The following is a 14,106-nucleotide window of genomic DNA, read 5'->3' as shown; positions in this document are numbered from 1 at the left end:
GCAAATTAAAAGTTCTGCGAGGAAAACTCACGTATTTTTTGCTCTTCTTCATATTCTTCATCTTTTTTAAATTTCTGTTCTTGAAGTCTTTCGAATAAACTACGTGTGTCTTCTTCAGGACATTCTGAAAGCAAAATGTTAGGAAATTATGGCAACAAAATTTAAAAGAAAATTTGTTCACAATTAAACATATAAATTCAAGTAGAAAAGTCAACAACTGAATACAAAGTTACATGATTGTCTCGGAAGACAGTATTATGAAGAATAAAACTATATTATACTGCCAAGCCAGAGGAGGGTATTAAGCTTGAGAGGAAAAAGGAGATGGTAATGTCTGGTAGGATTTTATAATGAGGGACAAACATACCCAAAAGCCCCCCCCCCCAATTCTTAGAAAGTTTTCTAAAAAAAAAAAAAAAAGAAAAGAAAAATAACACACTATAATTAAAAAAATAAATCTTGTCGGTCACGTTTACATCTTTTTTCTTCTGAGTGACTGCCATTTAATTCTTATGATCTTCCATTTCTTGTAATAAATAATTTTATCAAGAACTCTTCATAAGTTTTGGTTTCAGTTTCGATTATAGCTAAAGGAACTCAAGTTTTATATATATATATATATATATATATAATTTTTTTTATAAGTTTTGGCTTCGGTTTCAATTCAAGCTGATGCACCCAAACCATATGGATATATTTTTGTTATTTTTTAAATCACAACTTTATAATATATAAGAATCGATAGAAAATTGACTCTAAAATAATATATATGAAATCTGCATAAATTAAAATATCATATTTAAGCGTATTTTATGACCGGGCTATGTCAGGTGTCCCTGCTAGCTTAGATAAATACTTTTGCAGTTTTAACAAAAGAGCTACAATAATAATAGGGCGTCCCCATTTACGCTGCACACCCAAAGAATGCCAAAATCAATATATATATTACATACTAGCGGGGGGTACCCAGCGTTGCCCTGGTTTTTAGAGGTGTGTGTGGTCGGGGGGGGGGGGGTAAAATGAAAACAAAGCGAAATCATAACCCTGTTTTAATATTATAAAAACAAACAATGTTAAAACTATTAAAAAAATTGTGTTAAAAAAAAAAACAATTAAAAAAAATGAACGTCATGCAGTACGAACGGTTGGGCGATGCCCGTGTGTTTGAAAAATCCCAAAAAAGTTTGAAGGGGGGGGGTCGAACTCGAACTAAAAAGTGAATTAGGTCAAATATCAATTCCACAGTGAAGTCTGTTTTGGTTTAGTTTTAGTAGTCACATTACACTCGAATTCTAAATGAATGTTTTTGTTTTCTCAAATTCTAAATGAATTTGTTTTAATTTTAATTTAAGTGTAATGCAAGTGAAATCACAATATTGTTGCGTTGTAATCTTTGTGTAAAAATAAATGTTGAGTTGAAAGTACTAATAAATAAAGGTCATAGTTAGATTTCATGGTTAGAGTCATTAAAACCGGAAGTAAAATCCGGTTAGTCTCGCAGATTGCGTCTTACACTAACGAAAAAAAAGCAAAAAGAAAACAATAATAGCAATTGTTTTTCGCGTTTTTTTTTCAAATTTTTTTTATTTCCATTTTATTATGGAAAAAACAGAAAGCATAAATCAGGGAAAAAAGATTAAAAAAAAAAAAAAAAATGGCATAAGTAACGTTGTACGATTCCAAACCGGTGTGTTTCCTCGTGTTCCTTATGAACGCATCCACTGCAGTGTAAATAGGGAGAGGGGAAAGGAGGAATCTAATAGAGAGAAAAGATGTTGCAACTTCCATTGAATCTAAGCGATTTTGGCAGTGGACTCTCACCGGAAAAAATATAGGAATGTACCATCGTCAAGGAACTGTAGAGGTTTTTGTTTGTTTGTTTGTTTTTGTTTTACGGCATATCAACCTTTTTCAGGTTATTTAATGCCGAATCCAGTGATTTTGAAGAAACATTTTTTAATAGAGTATATTTGTTTTTTTTAAGTCAGTTTCTATTTAACCCATAGTTGGGACCCTAACAGGTAGTACCACTCTGGGTCAAAGTGGACCTGGGAGCAATGGCAATTAAAGGGTGGTTCCACACTCCCCACTGCCCACAAGCTGGGGCCTCACCATCGGATATAGTTTAAGGTCATATCAGGACCAGAACTGTAGAGGTAATAGGCCTATAGCAAACCTCAGATAATGTGCTACAGTCTGTATGCATTACATTTGCATGTAATGTCATGATTTTAAATTCTATTAAGATCAAAGTTGGAGGGGAAAAAATGAGTTCATTTTATTTATATAGAGATGAAAAAGTCCACTGTATATTTCTATAGGTCCCACTAGTTAATCATTAATGAAAATAGTTTTCGAAGACAATTAGCAAAAATTGAGTTTTGCAAAAAAAAATGGAGAGTCCGAATCATAAAAAAGGGAGGTAAATCTTTTTCTGAAAACTGAAAATCTTTGGCTAATTCAGCAAAACTTGATTTTTACAATAACTAATTCAAAATTTCAATACTTATGTGGTAATACCTACAAAAGCCCATTAATCACTTAAAAATGATTTTCTTTATAAAAATAAAAGTATTTGACTATGATTAATAGGAATTCATAGGCATTACAACATTAATCTTTCAAGTTTGAACTATTGAGTTATTGCCCTTTGTTTTTGTTTTTTTTAGATTCAAAATGACAGACAAAACATGCTGTTTGTTTACTCATAAAATTTGATTTTCTTATTTAAAAATAAAACTACTTGATCGATTTACATAATTTTTGGAATATGATATTTTCGTTTCATCACAAATACATACAGGGAATTCAAGACAAGAACCAAAAGTTGTTTTTACACTTTGTCATAGTTTGGCTCATGCCACTCATCCTGCAGTACTATGAAGAAGATTGCATTGATTTAAAGAATTAAATGCAAATCATTACATAAGAGATTAACTTGTTTAACAAGTATTCTAATGGTGAATACTCTGACGAACTGCAAGCACTTGTGCCCCCACAACGTAAACACCCTCGACAAACCCGACAGGCAGCTAAATCCCACCCACACACAGTAGAGATCCCTAGATGTAAAAGAGCTTTCTAGTCCAGTAGTTTCTTCCCCAGAACCGCTAGACTTTGGAATTCCATTTCAGGTCCCTGCTTCCCCAACTGTACTGACATGCAGAAGTTCAAGTGTAACGTGAACCGACATCTTGCTGCCCAACTCTCTACATAGTACCCCAGTAGCTGTTACCCCTGATAGTAGCCCCCTACACCAAAGTGGCAATGTGCCTTGTTTGGGGTGAAATTCAAATTTAAGAGATTTTGATTTCTTACCAAGCGGCTCATCTGGCTTACGGACTTTCTCCCATTCTTCTTGCCGTTTTTGACGCCGGTCTTCAATTTCCTTCTCAGATACAAAATTTTTCAGGGACGACCCAGCAGAAGGAAGATCGCCGGAGCTCATTTTCAGTTGAATAAGACAATCTATATTTTTAAAAAAAAGAGAAAAAAAGTAGATTTATGAAAATGTATGTTATATTAATGAAACTGTTGGCTGGATCAATATAAAAGATACCTAAAAAAAAAAAAAATTCCTAAATGCATTATTCTCTCATATATTACAACATAACCATTCTTTTAACTTGAAATAAGTTTTAAATTCATTCTAAATAAATGTTGCTGAAAACTTATTGAGTAGCATTACAAGTATATGCTGTATTTTAGTGGACATTGGCAATATTACATACCTAATGTGCTTCAACAAGTCATATCTTTTTTATTTGTGGGTCAATTTTTAAAAGAATTACATTGATAGAAAAAAAAATAGAATAAGCATTCTAATATTTTGTTTTTATGCCCCAAGTTAAAAATGAAAAAACGGCAAAAAATGACGCCAGCAAAAAGGGAAACTGTTTTTTCAATGTTTACATTTCATACGTTACATTTGGATACAAATGCACAGGGTTAAATTTGATTGGATATGGCTGAAATTTTACAGGCTATATAAACGAAGAAGTCCACCTCTACTGGACTTTGATTTTTATTTTTACGATCACAGGAAGCAAAGTTACGACCGAGTAAAGTTGACAAAGAATATTTCAAAATTTATAAGATAAATAAGTATATATCATCCATTTTCACATAGATAATAGTTTCAGAATTATTTTCATGTATAATATGTAAATATTTGATAATTATTAATTGTGGGGAAATTTCTTTAAAATGTTATCTTTTATAGAAATTAACAGAAAAATGGCTTGCTAAGTACTAATGCTAACATAATGCGCTGAGCTGACTAAAATATTCTTACATAATACAGAATTTAATGGGAAAACAACTCGCTATTGACAAATTTCGTTTTGTGTTCGCTTAAAAATGAAAATGTTTTTCTGCTTTCAAAACGGAAGCAGAAAAAGTTTCATTTTTTATTCCGAGTTTGTCAATTTAAAAAAATTATTTTCAAGTTTTTCAAATTTGATTTTCAAACAATACTATTTTGTTGTTTTTAACGCTTTTAGTACACGTGTACTAAAAGCATTAAAAAACAACAAAATGTATGAAGTACATGCGTTTCTGTTATCATTGTATTTATAAGTTCTTACTTGTAATTAAGGTAGAATTGTAGTTTTTTAATGGTCAAAAAAAAAAAAATAAATAAATAAAAGGTACTTGTGCTAGCATGCTGAAATAACAAGGTTATTATTTAGAAACCCATTCTTAACATGGGGAGGGAAGGGTGTTTTAACTATTCTGTACTTTCACCTAACAATTAAATAAAAAAAGATATTGTGAAACTTGAAAATACTATTTGAAAAATTAGCACGATAATACAAGTGCATAAGCACCCAAATAAATATTACCAAAGGCAAGATAAGTTACTCTTCTACCTAGTTGGATATGTTTTTAATGTATTTATTTAATGTAAAATGTTTGTTTATTTCAACATTTAGTGTTACACAAGCGCAAGAAAACTAACCATGTGGTATCTCATGTCTTTGAAATCTCGACAATGACTTGAAAATATACAAAATAATGTTAGAAACCCAATCAATAAATGTCCTCGTGACATTCATTGGATGGGTTTCTAACATTATTTTGTATAATATTTTTTATTTTTAACTCATTGCCAAGACAATTTTTTCAAGTCTGTAAAACAAAACAGTTTTTTGGGGGTTTTTTTTTCAGCTGAGGATATCTAAATAATAATAACAATAATAATAATAATAATTTTGTTGTGATACACTTTGTAAATTTTTACCTTGTTTTCACCTTAATATTTTTCTTTAAAATGACTACCTCTTAAGATTTTTGGGTATGCTGAAAACGAATATCGCATTTAAATTTTGGGTATGCTGAAACGAATATCGCATTTAAATTTTCCGCAAATAAGTAGCTTTCCGGATATTAAGCAATTCTTACGTTATTGCTGGTGGCCATCTTTGTACGCGTGTTTGTGCATAGTTTATTACGCATAGTTTCTCATAGTTGTGCACTCCAAGATGGCCACCAACAATAACATAAGAAATGACATTATGATCCAGAAAACTACTTATTTGCAGAAATTTAAATGCGATATTCGTTTTCAGCATACCATAAAACTGTAAAAGTAATCATTTTAAATGTTAAGGTAGAAACCAGGTAAAAAAATTACCGTTTTATTTCTTTGCTTACATAGTTGAATTTTCAGTAAAACAACAGAGTAGAAATGATGAAAATTACCATACACTGGTAAATATATAGTTGTTGTTTATCAGGATTCCTGGTATCCTGGTATTGTGGAAGCTACATTCGAGGATTTATGTAAAGTACAATTTATGGCTGCATCTCAGAAAATAGGGGTATATTTTGGGAATTTCCATCTTTTATAGAAATCCGAAATCTATATGAAAAATTTTCTTTGCTTTATTTCCAAGATTAATTCATATCTACTCAATTTTTTCTTTTCTTTGAGGGGAGTAGTAAATACCGGCCATGAATGCTCTTTAGGCATTCAATTGCTACACCCCAGATTAAGCTCTCCTTTGGTGGGGAGGCAGGTAAATACCTACTCTCAATAAGGCTAATATTTAAATACCACTATAACACTTAGTTTTGTTCATGAACAGACACCCACTGTATGATACCATGCGGCAGTTTGAAAAATATTGAAATTTGCACATCTGAATTTATAATTCATGGCTTATGGTAAAGAGATACATCAGATTTGACTGCATAATCAGAAAGAGCACAGAATTTTACATAAGAGTACAAAGTTTCATGAGAATAGCTTGAAAAATAAATAAATGGTGGCGAAATTACCGAATTTCTTGAAATGTTGAGGTCCATAATTTAGCCTACTTTTTCTAAAGAAAAATGTCCATGGAAAAGCCTAAATTTTGGCACTTAAAATTCTCATAACTTTTGAACTACTAATGGATGGGTATATATGCTGATGACACCACATTCTATAGCAGGCACGACAGGAAAACAAATGAACATATATCTAAAGTAATGGCAGAAACACTAGAGGATGACCTCCAATCAGTAGTGGAATGGGGACAAAAATGGATGGTAACGTTCAATGCCACCAAGACAAAACTGGTTTCATTCAATAATTACAAGAAACCTTCTCTACCACCTATAGCAATGGCCAACGACTCTTTATCTGAGAGTACGTCTCTCAAGCTCCTTGGCCTAACGTTCACAGGAAACATGAGTTGGAACAATTACATCGAGGGCATTGCCAGGGCCGCTGCCAGGAAGGTGGGCTCTCTCTACCGTGCTAGAAAACTTCTAACACCCGAAAGTATCCTGTACCTCTATAAGGCCACTATTCGCCCATGTATGGAGTATTGCTGTCATATTTGGGCCGGTGCATCGGCTACTAGTCTCTCGCTCCTTGACAGGGTTCAAAAGAGAGTCGCAAATCTGATAGGCCCTAAACTGGCATCTAAACTTCAGCTTCTGTCCCATCGTCGAAATGTTGCATCCCTCTGCCTGTTCTACAAGTATTATAATGGTGAATGCTCTGAAGAACTGCAAGCACTTGTGCCCCCACGACGTGAACACCCTCGACAGACCCGACAAGCTGCAAAATCCCACCCCCACACAGTAGAGATCCCTAGATGTAAAAGATCTTTCTACTCCAGTAGTTTCTTCCCCAGAACAGCTAGACTTTGGAATTCCATTCCAGGTCACTGCTTCCCCAACTGTACTGAAATGCATAAGTTCAAGTGCAACGTGAACCAACATCTCGCTGCCCTAATCCCTACATAGTACCTCAGTAGATGTTTCCCCTGATAGTAGCCCCCTACACCAAAGTGGCAATGTGCCTTGTTTGGGGTGAAAATGTAATAAAAAAAAAAAAATAAATAAAAATTCAAACGGTTTTAAGCATAGCTCTTTTCATGCAAGTTGATAAAATAGCAATTATCTAAAAAGAAAAAAATCAACTTGTAATGCTATATTGAGTAAATGGTTTAATTGTAGTTTTAATAACCTTATGGGATAAAGTAAAAATTATAGACTAGGAAGAACAGTGAAGAGTAAGACAACCAAATACTGAGTGACAATCAATTACTAAGTAGACTTAATATAGAGCCATTAATTATATATATATATATATATATATATATATATATATATATAATTCCAGATTAAAAATATCCTAAAGTAAAAACCATTGAATTACAAGGGTTTTGATAGTGCTCAATAAAAAGAGCAAGATATTATTTTATTCAATTTAGGTAAACAAAATTATCATAGGTCACTACAATAAATCTATTGTTCCAGTCTAAAAAGATATCATCAGGCGACAATAAACTTCCAGTCTTACTTACCGAACCTGGTCTCGGTTTTCATTAAATGACTGGCCAGAGGTATATTATCACCTAATGATGTCTTTTTAGACTGAAACAATAGATTTATTGTAGCGACCTATGGTAATTTTGCTTACCTAAATTGAATGAAATAATATATATATATATATACATACACTAGCAGGGAGACCCAACATTGCCCAGGATTAAATGAATGTTTTACACTCCCATATTTTTTATTGTCATCGAAATTGGTGAAATCGCCCATTTTTCTATTAAATCGACTGATTGCCTGTTCTAGTTGGGGACCCATCGCTGTGCACTGAAAGGAAGCTTCACATACCTCCCTGCAGTGATAGTTCACAACACATTGCACTGTAGAGAGCCTATTGTTGATTTTATAAAATTATTGTTATATATAATGGCTTGAATTAAAGATAAAAATGCAAAATCAAGTACTATGGTTCAATTGCGCTCTAAACAGAAACATTCATTTTGCACGCACCCCTGTCATATCAAAGAATCTGCCGTTGATGGCATATGCCTAGCCTTTCTGCTTGTGTGATGATAATGGCTTGAATTTAAGTTTAAAATGAAAAAGTCAAGTATCATGGTTCAATTGTGCTTTAAACAGAAACATTCATTTTGAACGCACCTGTTATATCAAAGAACATTCTATTGATTTTATATACTGGGCCTTTCTGCTTGTGTGGTAATAAAACTTCTCAAATGAACTTGTGATGTTAGGCTGTATAAAGTGTTAACTTTGGTCAAAATCGCCTGTTCCTTTTTTTCATCAGATTATTTTGATTATCAATATTTATTGAAGACATTCCGATACAAAACATATCTAGAGACACTGATGGATGCATAAAGTACATTTGCGTGAAATTTTATAAAAATTGGCCCGGCTGTTTTAGAGTCTATGGGGAACGAACTCACACACAAAGATCAATTAATATAACAGTAGAGATAAAATGCACTGTGTGTGTGTGTGTGTGTGTGTGTGTGTGTGTGTGTGTGTATTTCCTACAGACTCCGAAATAGTTGGACCATTTTTTTTTGAAATTTCACACAAATGTACTTTATGTGTCTGAAAGTGTTCTTAGATAGGTTTTGTATCAAAATGTCGAAAATCAATAATCGAAAAAATCTGATTAAGGAAGGAATAGGTGATTTTGACCAACGTTAACACCCTTATATTATGCTGACGGGCCCAGTGTATAAAAATCAACAGTAGGTTCTTTGATAAAACAATGGCGCGTTTGAAATGAATGTTTCTGTTTAGAGCACAACTGAACCATGATACCTGACTTTTTCATTTTAAACATTAATTCAAACCATTATACAAAAAAATTTTTTTTTTTTTTTTTACAAAGGAGTCATCACTTATCAAGGCCCAGAAGTCACTCGAGGAAAAGGGTTAATGAGTCTACAGTGGTCAAGGGAAACATGTCGTAGTCATCTTTGGTAGTGGAAATTTGATAAATTGGATTACTTAAGAGAATTGCTCATCAAGAATTTGTTCATGTTGGACTTGAAAGACAACCATATTGTAGTCAGTTGGAAAACAGGAAAACGGAACCACAGGTGTGCAGTTTTAAGAAAGAAGCTTTGTTCATGGAAATTACGTTTAGGTTTCGGCACAAAGTAAATGAAAGATCTACTTTCTACTCTCCTGAATTGTGACAAATAGTAAAGAAGCACCTTTTTATGATTATTAGAACTAAAAGAAAAAAAATGTTATATACCACTTTGAATGTGGAACAAACACTAAGAAAATAAAGTCTGTATCGTTTCAGTGTTGCCATGGTGATATGCATGATACATATGTTGCCATGGTGATATGTTTAATTATAACACGTTTCTAATAGCAAATGGGTAAATAAGGCTAATGCAAACATTAAATATGGCAAGAAAAAAATCAGCCATCTTCTTCTTCTTCATTCATCTTCTTCTATCTTCTATATATATAAAAGCGAAAATGTGTGTTAGTGTGTGTGTGCATTTTTGTGTACGCCCAGCAAAGGCTTTTTTCGCCAGGTTTCTTGGTCGGCTCACTCTTTAAAACTTTTTATATAATGTCTAAATCATAATATCTACGAGTTATGACCGGGATCGCGTCTATTTTTAATTTGCCTGACTTTTACGCGCTATTTTCGACATTTTTTTTCGATCGCCACGTTTTCTTTATGCTTTTCAGCATAAAAAAAGTGAAAACTGGCTTACAGCCGTGTCATGTTTCAAGGTCAAACATCACGCAACTTAACTTTCTCACACCTGTCAATTTCACTTTAAAAACGTTAACTTAAGACGCTTATTACTTCTTCTCCCCTCGTGGCCGAGATGGTTAGGTCTCAGGGTTTTTTTTCCATTTCGTTTCCACCTTCGCGTCAAGGCTTCGGGGTTCAAGCCTATCTTCCTACTAAAACTTTTTTTTTCTTTTACACCTCCAAACGCCCGGCCAACATTTTTTTTTCTTTTTTAAACAGGGTTGTTTTGATCTACCTCCCTCCCACCAACACACACCTCCAAACACCCGAGCAACGCCGGATACCCCACCTAGTATATATTTAAAGAGCAAAGTGTGTGTGTGTGTGTGTGTTTGTGTGTGTGCGCATGTGTTTGTATGTCTCGCAAAAACTTCCGACAGATGCGTCAGAACATGACAAAACTGGTACTGTTTTAAACCTCAATCTTTTGGATGACAAATATCAAAAAATTAGCCAAACACATTAATTCCTTCACTCTCAACTGGCCAGTTTTCTACAAGGAGGGGGGGGGTCGCTTTTTTTGCGGACATTTCCGCAAGTCATTGTCTCCTTTCATTTGACTAGCCTTAATTTCAACGTTTGCGACTTCCAGTTTTGCAATGGAAGCATCGGCTAAGATGTTACTTTTTTTTTTACCTTCTTTTTCTCCTTCGCGTCACAGGTTCAAGCCTGCCTGCCTACTACCACTTTTTTTTTTAGAGTTCCTTACTACACAACCTTGACACACCCGGGTAACATGGGGTACCCCTGCTAGTGTAGTATAGATATTAAATTCCCCATAATGGTAGAGAAAAAAAGACGTTCATTCTTTAAAATGGAGCAAAATTTTAAAATACAAAAAAAAATATTACAGGGTGGAACGATGAAATTGTCATCATAGAAAAGACAACATGATTCCATTTCCATTTGATGAAAACCGGTTTTCTTTTTATGTTGCAGACCATCTACTAGTTGACTAGTTTTGTACAAATCTCAAGAGCGATAGAAGCGTTCTATCATGTCTGAAAGTGACGCAAAATCTTCAACGAGTGAGATCAGAGATGGATCACTGTACAACTCATGCTTTCCACCGATCCAAGTTATGACAACAGGACCATTGCCAGGACCCTCAATATGCATTGCTGGATTGCCATGAATAACAGTAGTGTAGTAATCGTCAATGGTGTAAATTGGATAGAATTTAATTTTTTATGGGGATGAATTTGTTTACAATAGATTTGAAGGCTACCATGTTGTATTCAGCCGGGAAGCAGTCCAGCGAAACAGGTGGGCAGTTCTGGAAAAGAAGCTTTATTCATAGAATCTGCATTTAGATTTAGTCACAGTTAGAGAGTGGGGAAATCATATATAGTGGTTGTAGCTAGCTGAGTATCTTTTTTTATGAAAGTCTGATAAGGGGGGGACCATAGATTGGAGTTCAGTTGAGCACTTGTCATGAAAATAATGAGAGAGCAGAGACAAGCTCACAACGTCTCTCCTGTGGGAAAGAAGTTGCAGGAAAGAGAAAAGGGTATCACCTACTAGGTTTTAAAGCTGGTTTTGAACTATCAACAAGGTTGGATAGGGCGTGACGAGCAGCTACTTCCCAGATGTGGCCACAGTACTAGATTTTAGGATGTACCTGGCTTCTGTTTGACAGCTGAGAGAAAACATCGAAGATGAGAACAGCCAGTCGTTTCTATAGAATGCTGTTTGCAAAGAAAAAAAAAAAACAGTAGATCATCAGATAGTTGTTCATCCCCGCTTTCAAACTGGCTAGAGGATTGACAGGAAACCAGCCATTTTTAGGGTCTGTCAGACGATCTTGTTGTCAGTACTGTATCTAAGGAATCTGCCGGTGTTTCTTCTACATGAAATAGTATGGAGTCCCTATATGTCGACTAGTGAACCACAACAGTATCTGTGGGTGCTGCACAATCTCAGGGTGAATTTGAGACAATGATTATTGACTAGGTTCCTGATGGCAAGTCTGTCAGAGTCTTAGCCATTTTTAAAATGGCTTTTTCCCATTGTTGACTGAGGTCCATCGCTGGTTTTGTGCAGTACTAGGATGTTCACCCTCCCAGGTTTTGCCTTCAACTTTTCAGAAAGGATTAGTTTATTGCTTGTTAATCGCTTGAGGCGCCCTTATTGGGGAATGCTAATGGGGTTGCTCAGGTATTTTTTGCAGGCCGGTCTGTGCTTTCTCTAGGGCACTGGCTCTTCCTGTCCCACTTTCCGACCCTTGTGTCACACCTTCCCACAGTGAGAAGATAAATAATTTCGGCTTTCTTCAAGCAGCAAAAGCAGCATTCGTGTTGACAAAAGTTTTTAAAAGGATTCTGTGGTTTTGTCTTGGCTGGACCTAAAACAAATTCTTTACTTAAACTTTTATGAAACGAAGTTTTACATCGTTTTTTTTTTTTTTAATCAAACACCATAAAAATGTGAGAGGGATTTTTTAAGTTTTTTTTTTTTTTATGAAAGTACACTGAGGAACCACCCAAAGACGGTCAATGTGCATTGGTTGCTCAACCTGCAAAGGGTGTTTATTCCGAAAGCCGTTCTTAACATGGTGAGGTTGGGGGGTGTTTATTCCGAAAAGCATTTTCTTATTTTCAACCTCCCTGTAATCAACAAGGTAAGCCTTCGGGTGGTCCCCAAGTGCACTTTCACCTTTTTTTTTTTTTTTTTTTTCGTCCAATCGACAGAACCATAGAAAGCCCTTTGAAATCCTTTGTCAACAGAGGTGTTGACTGTTGATCTTGAAGAAAGCCCTAACTCCCTTTGAAAAATTTTATGTCGTTAATTGCTTATTAAAAAGTAAGGGTGCTTTCTTTTGCACTTACTGCGCTATTTTTAAATAGTATTTTCAAGTTAAATTCAAGTTTTATGATATCTTGTGTTTTTTTTTTTTTACTATTAAATTGTTAGGTGAAAGTACAGAATAGTTACAAAACACTCCTCCCCATGTTCAGAATGATTATCTAAATAATAACATTTTATTTCCGCGAGGTACAATAAGTGCATAAGTACTAAAAGAGTTTGAGAGTAATACCAAAAACCACTCCGATCTAAATGATTTAGGTGACTGGAATAGGAATTACCCCTGTTTATTCAGAGAAAAGAAGCCCGCTCAAGTTGCAGGAAAAAAAAAAATATGAAGACATAAACAAATACAACGATTAGAAATAAATGACTAATCAGTGTCCACACGTACTGGCAAAATCCTTCAACTACGAAATTGTTAAACTAATTATTGGCACCATCAAGATGTTCTTTAATTGCAGAATTAATCTCAATGGCGAAAAGGTGCGTCGTTTTAACAATTTAATTCTTTTGCAAAAAGAACGGATGGCTATCGGTTGTAAAGAAGAAAAAACAGTTTTTAAGCTTGCGAATCGTAAAAGAAAGACTTTCAGAGATGCGAAGAATATTTAACAACAAACATAAATAAAATTATTAAATATGAATACAAACATTAATTAAAAACCATACCTTAGCGTATTTATTTATTTTGTTTTAGTTTATGGCGAGTCTTTGAATTAAATTCAGAAATAATTATTTTTCTTTTTTGGAACTCTCCTTTTCAAGAAGTTAATAAAATCGCTTATCGCTTTCTTCCTATCATCGTTTAACTAAAAATCTTTCCTTTATTTAGAATGCAGTTAAATATTTAGAATCAGAAAGATTAAGAATTAAAAGAATATTACGCTTCGGAATTTTTGAGATGATGATTCGTTATTCTTATTATTTGCATTCTCCGGACTAGTGTTCTTACCTAAAGAAAGGCGGAGGTTACATCGACCGAAACGTGAAAATGACACTCAAGATGAGAACAGTAGTATGAAGAATCCAAATAATATCATCGAAAGAATAGTTAGTATTTTTTCTTTTACGACCTGCCATACATAGCGTAGTATAAACAGTAAACACCCCAAACCACCTCATATTAAGAACGGCTTTCGAGATTGGGGGGTGGGGGTTTATTCCGAAAGCTGTTCTTAACATGGGGGAGATTGGTGTGTTTATAATACGATACGGCACGTCGTAAAAATTTACCGAATAGTTTA

At 34.2% G+C, this 14,106-nt stretch overlaps 1 protein-coding gene across 1 annotated transcript in view; it reads right to left on the bottom strand.

The window, feature by feature from the left end:
* Nucleotides 1–13,656, bottom strand: part of LOC145246724 (PSME3-interacting protein-like) — a 31,346-nt gene extending 17,690 nt beyond the window's left edge. Inside the window, exons 1-3 of the mRNA XM_080108473.1 lie at nucleotides 13,532–13,656; nucleotides 3,319–3,468; nucleotides 32–124 (exon numbers count right to left, since the gene is read on the bottom strand). Coding sequence (XP_079964599.1) covers nucleotides 32–124; nucleotides 3,319–3,448 — 223 coding nt within the window. The 5' untranslated portion in view covers nucleotides 3,449–3,468; nucleotides 13,532–13,656. The remainder of the gene's footprint in view (nucleotides 1–31; nucleotides 125–3,318; nucleotides 3,469–13,531) is intronic.
* Between the last annotated feature and the right edge of the window lie 450 nt (nucleotides 13,657–14,106).

Source organism: Euprymna scolopes, chromosome 24, assembly GCF_053919585.1.
Source record: "Euprymna scolopes isolate OS-2025 chromosome 24, ASM5391958v1, whole genome shotgun sequence".
In the NCBI taxonomy this organism is placed as follows: Eukaryota; Metazoa; Mollusca; class Cephalopoda; order Sepiida; family Sepiolidae; genus Euprymna; species Euprymna scolopes.
Note: the sequence above shows the minus strand (reverse complement) of the source record. Positions and strands in the feature narration are given on the sequence as shown.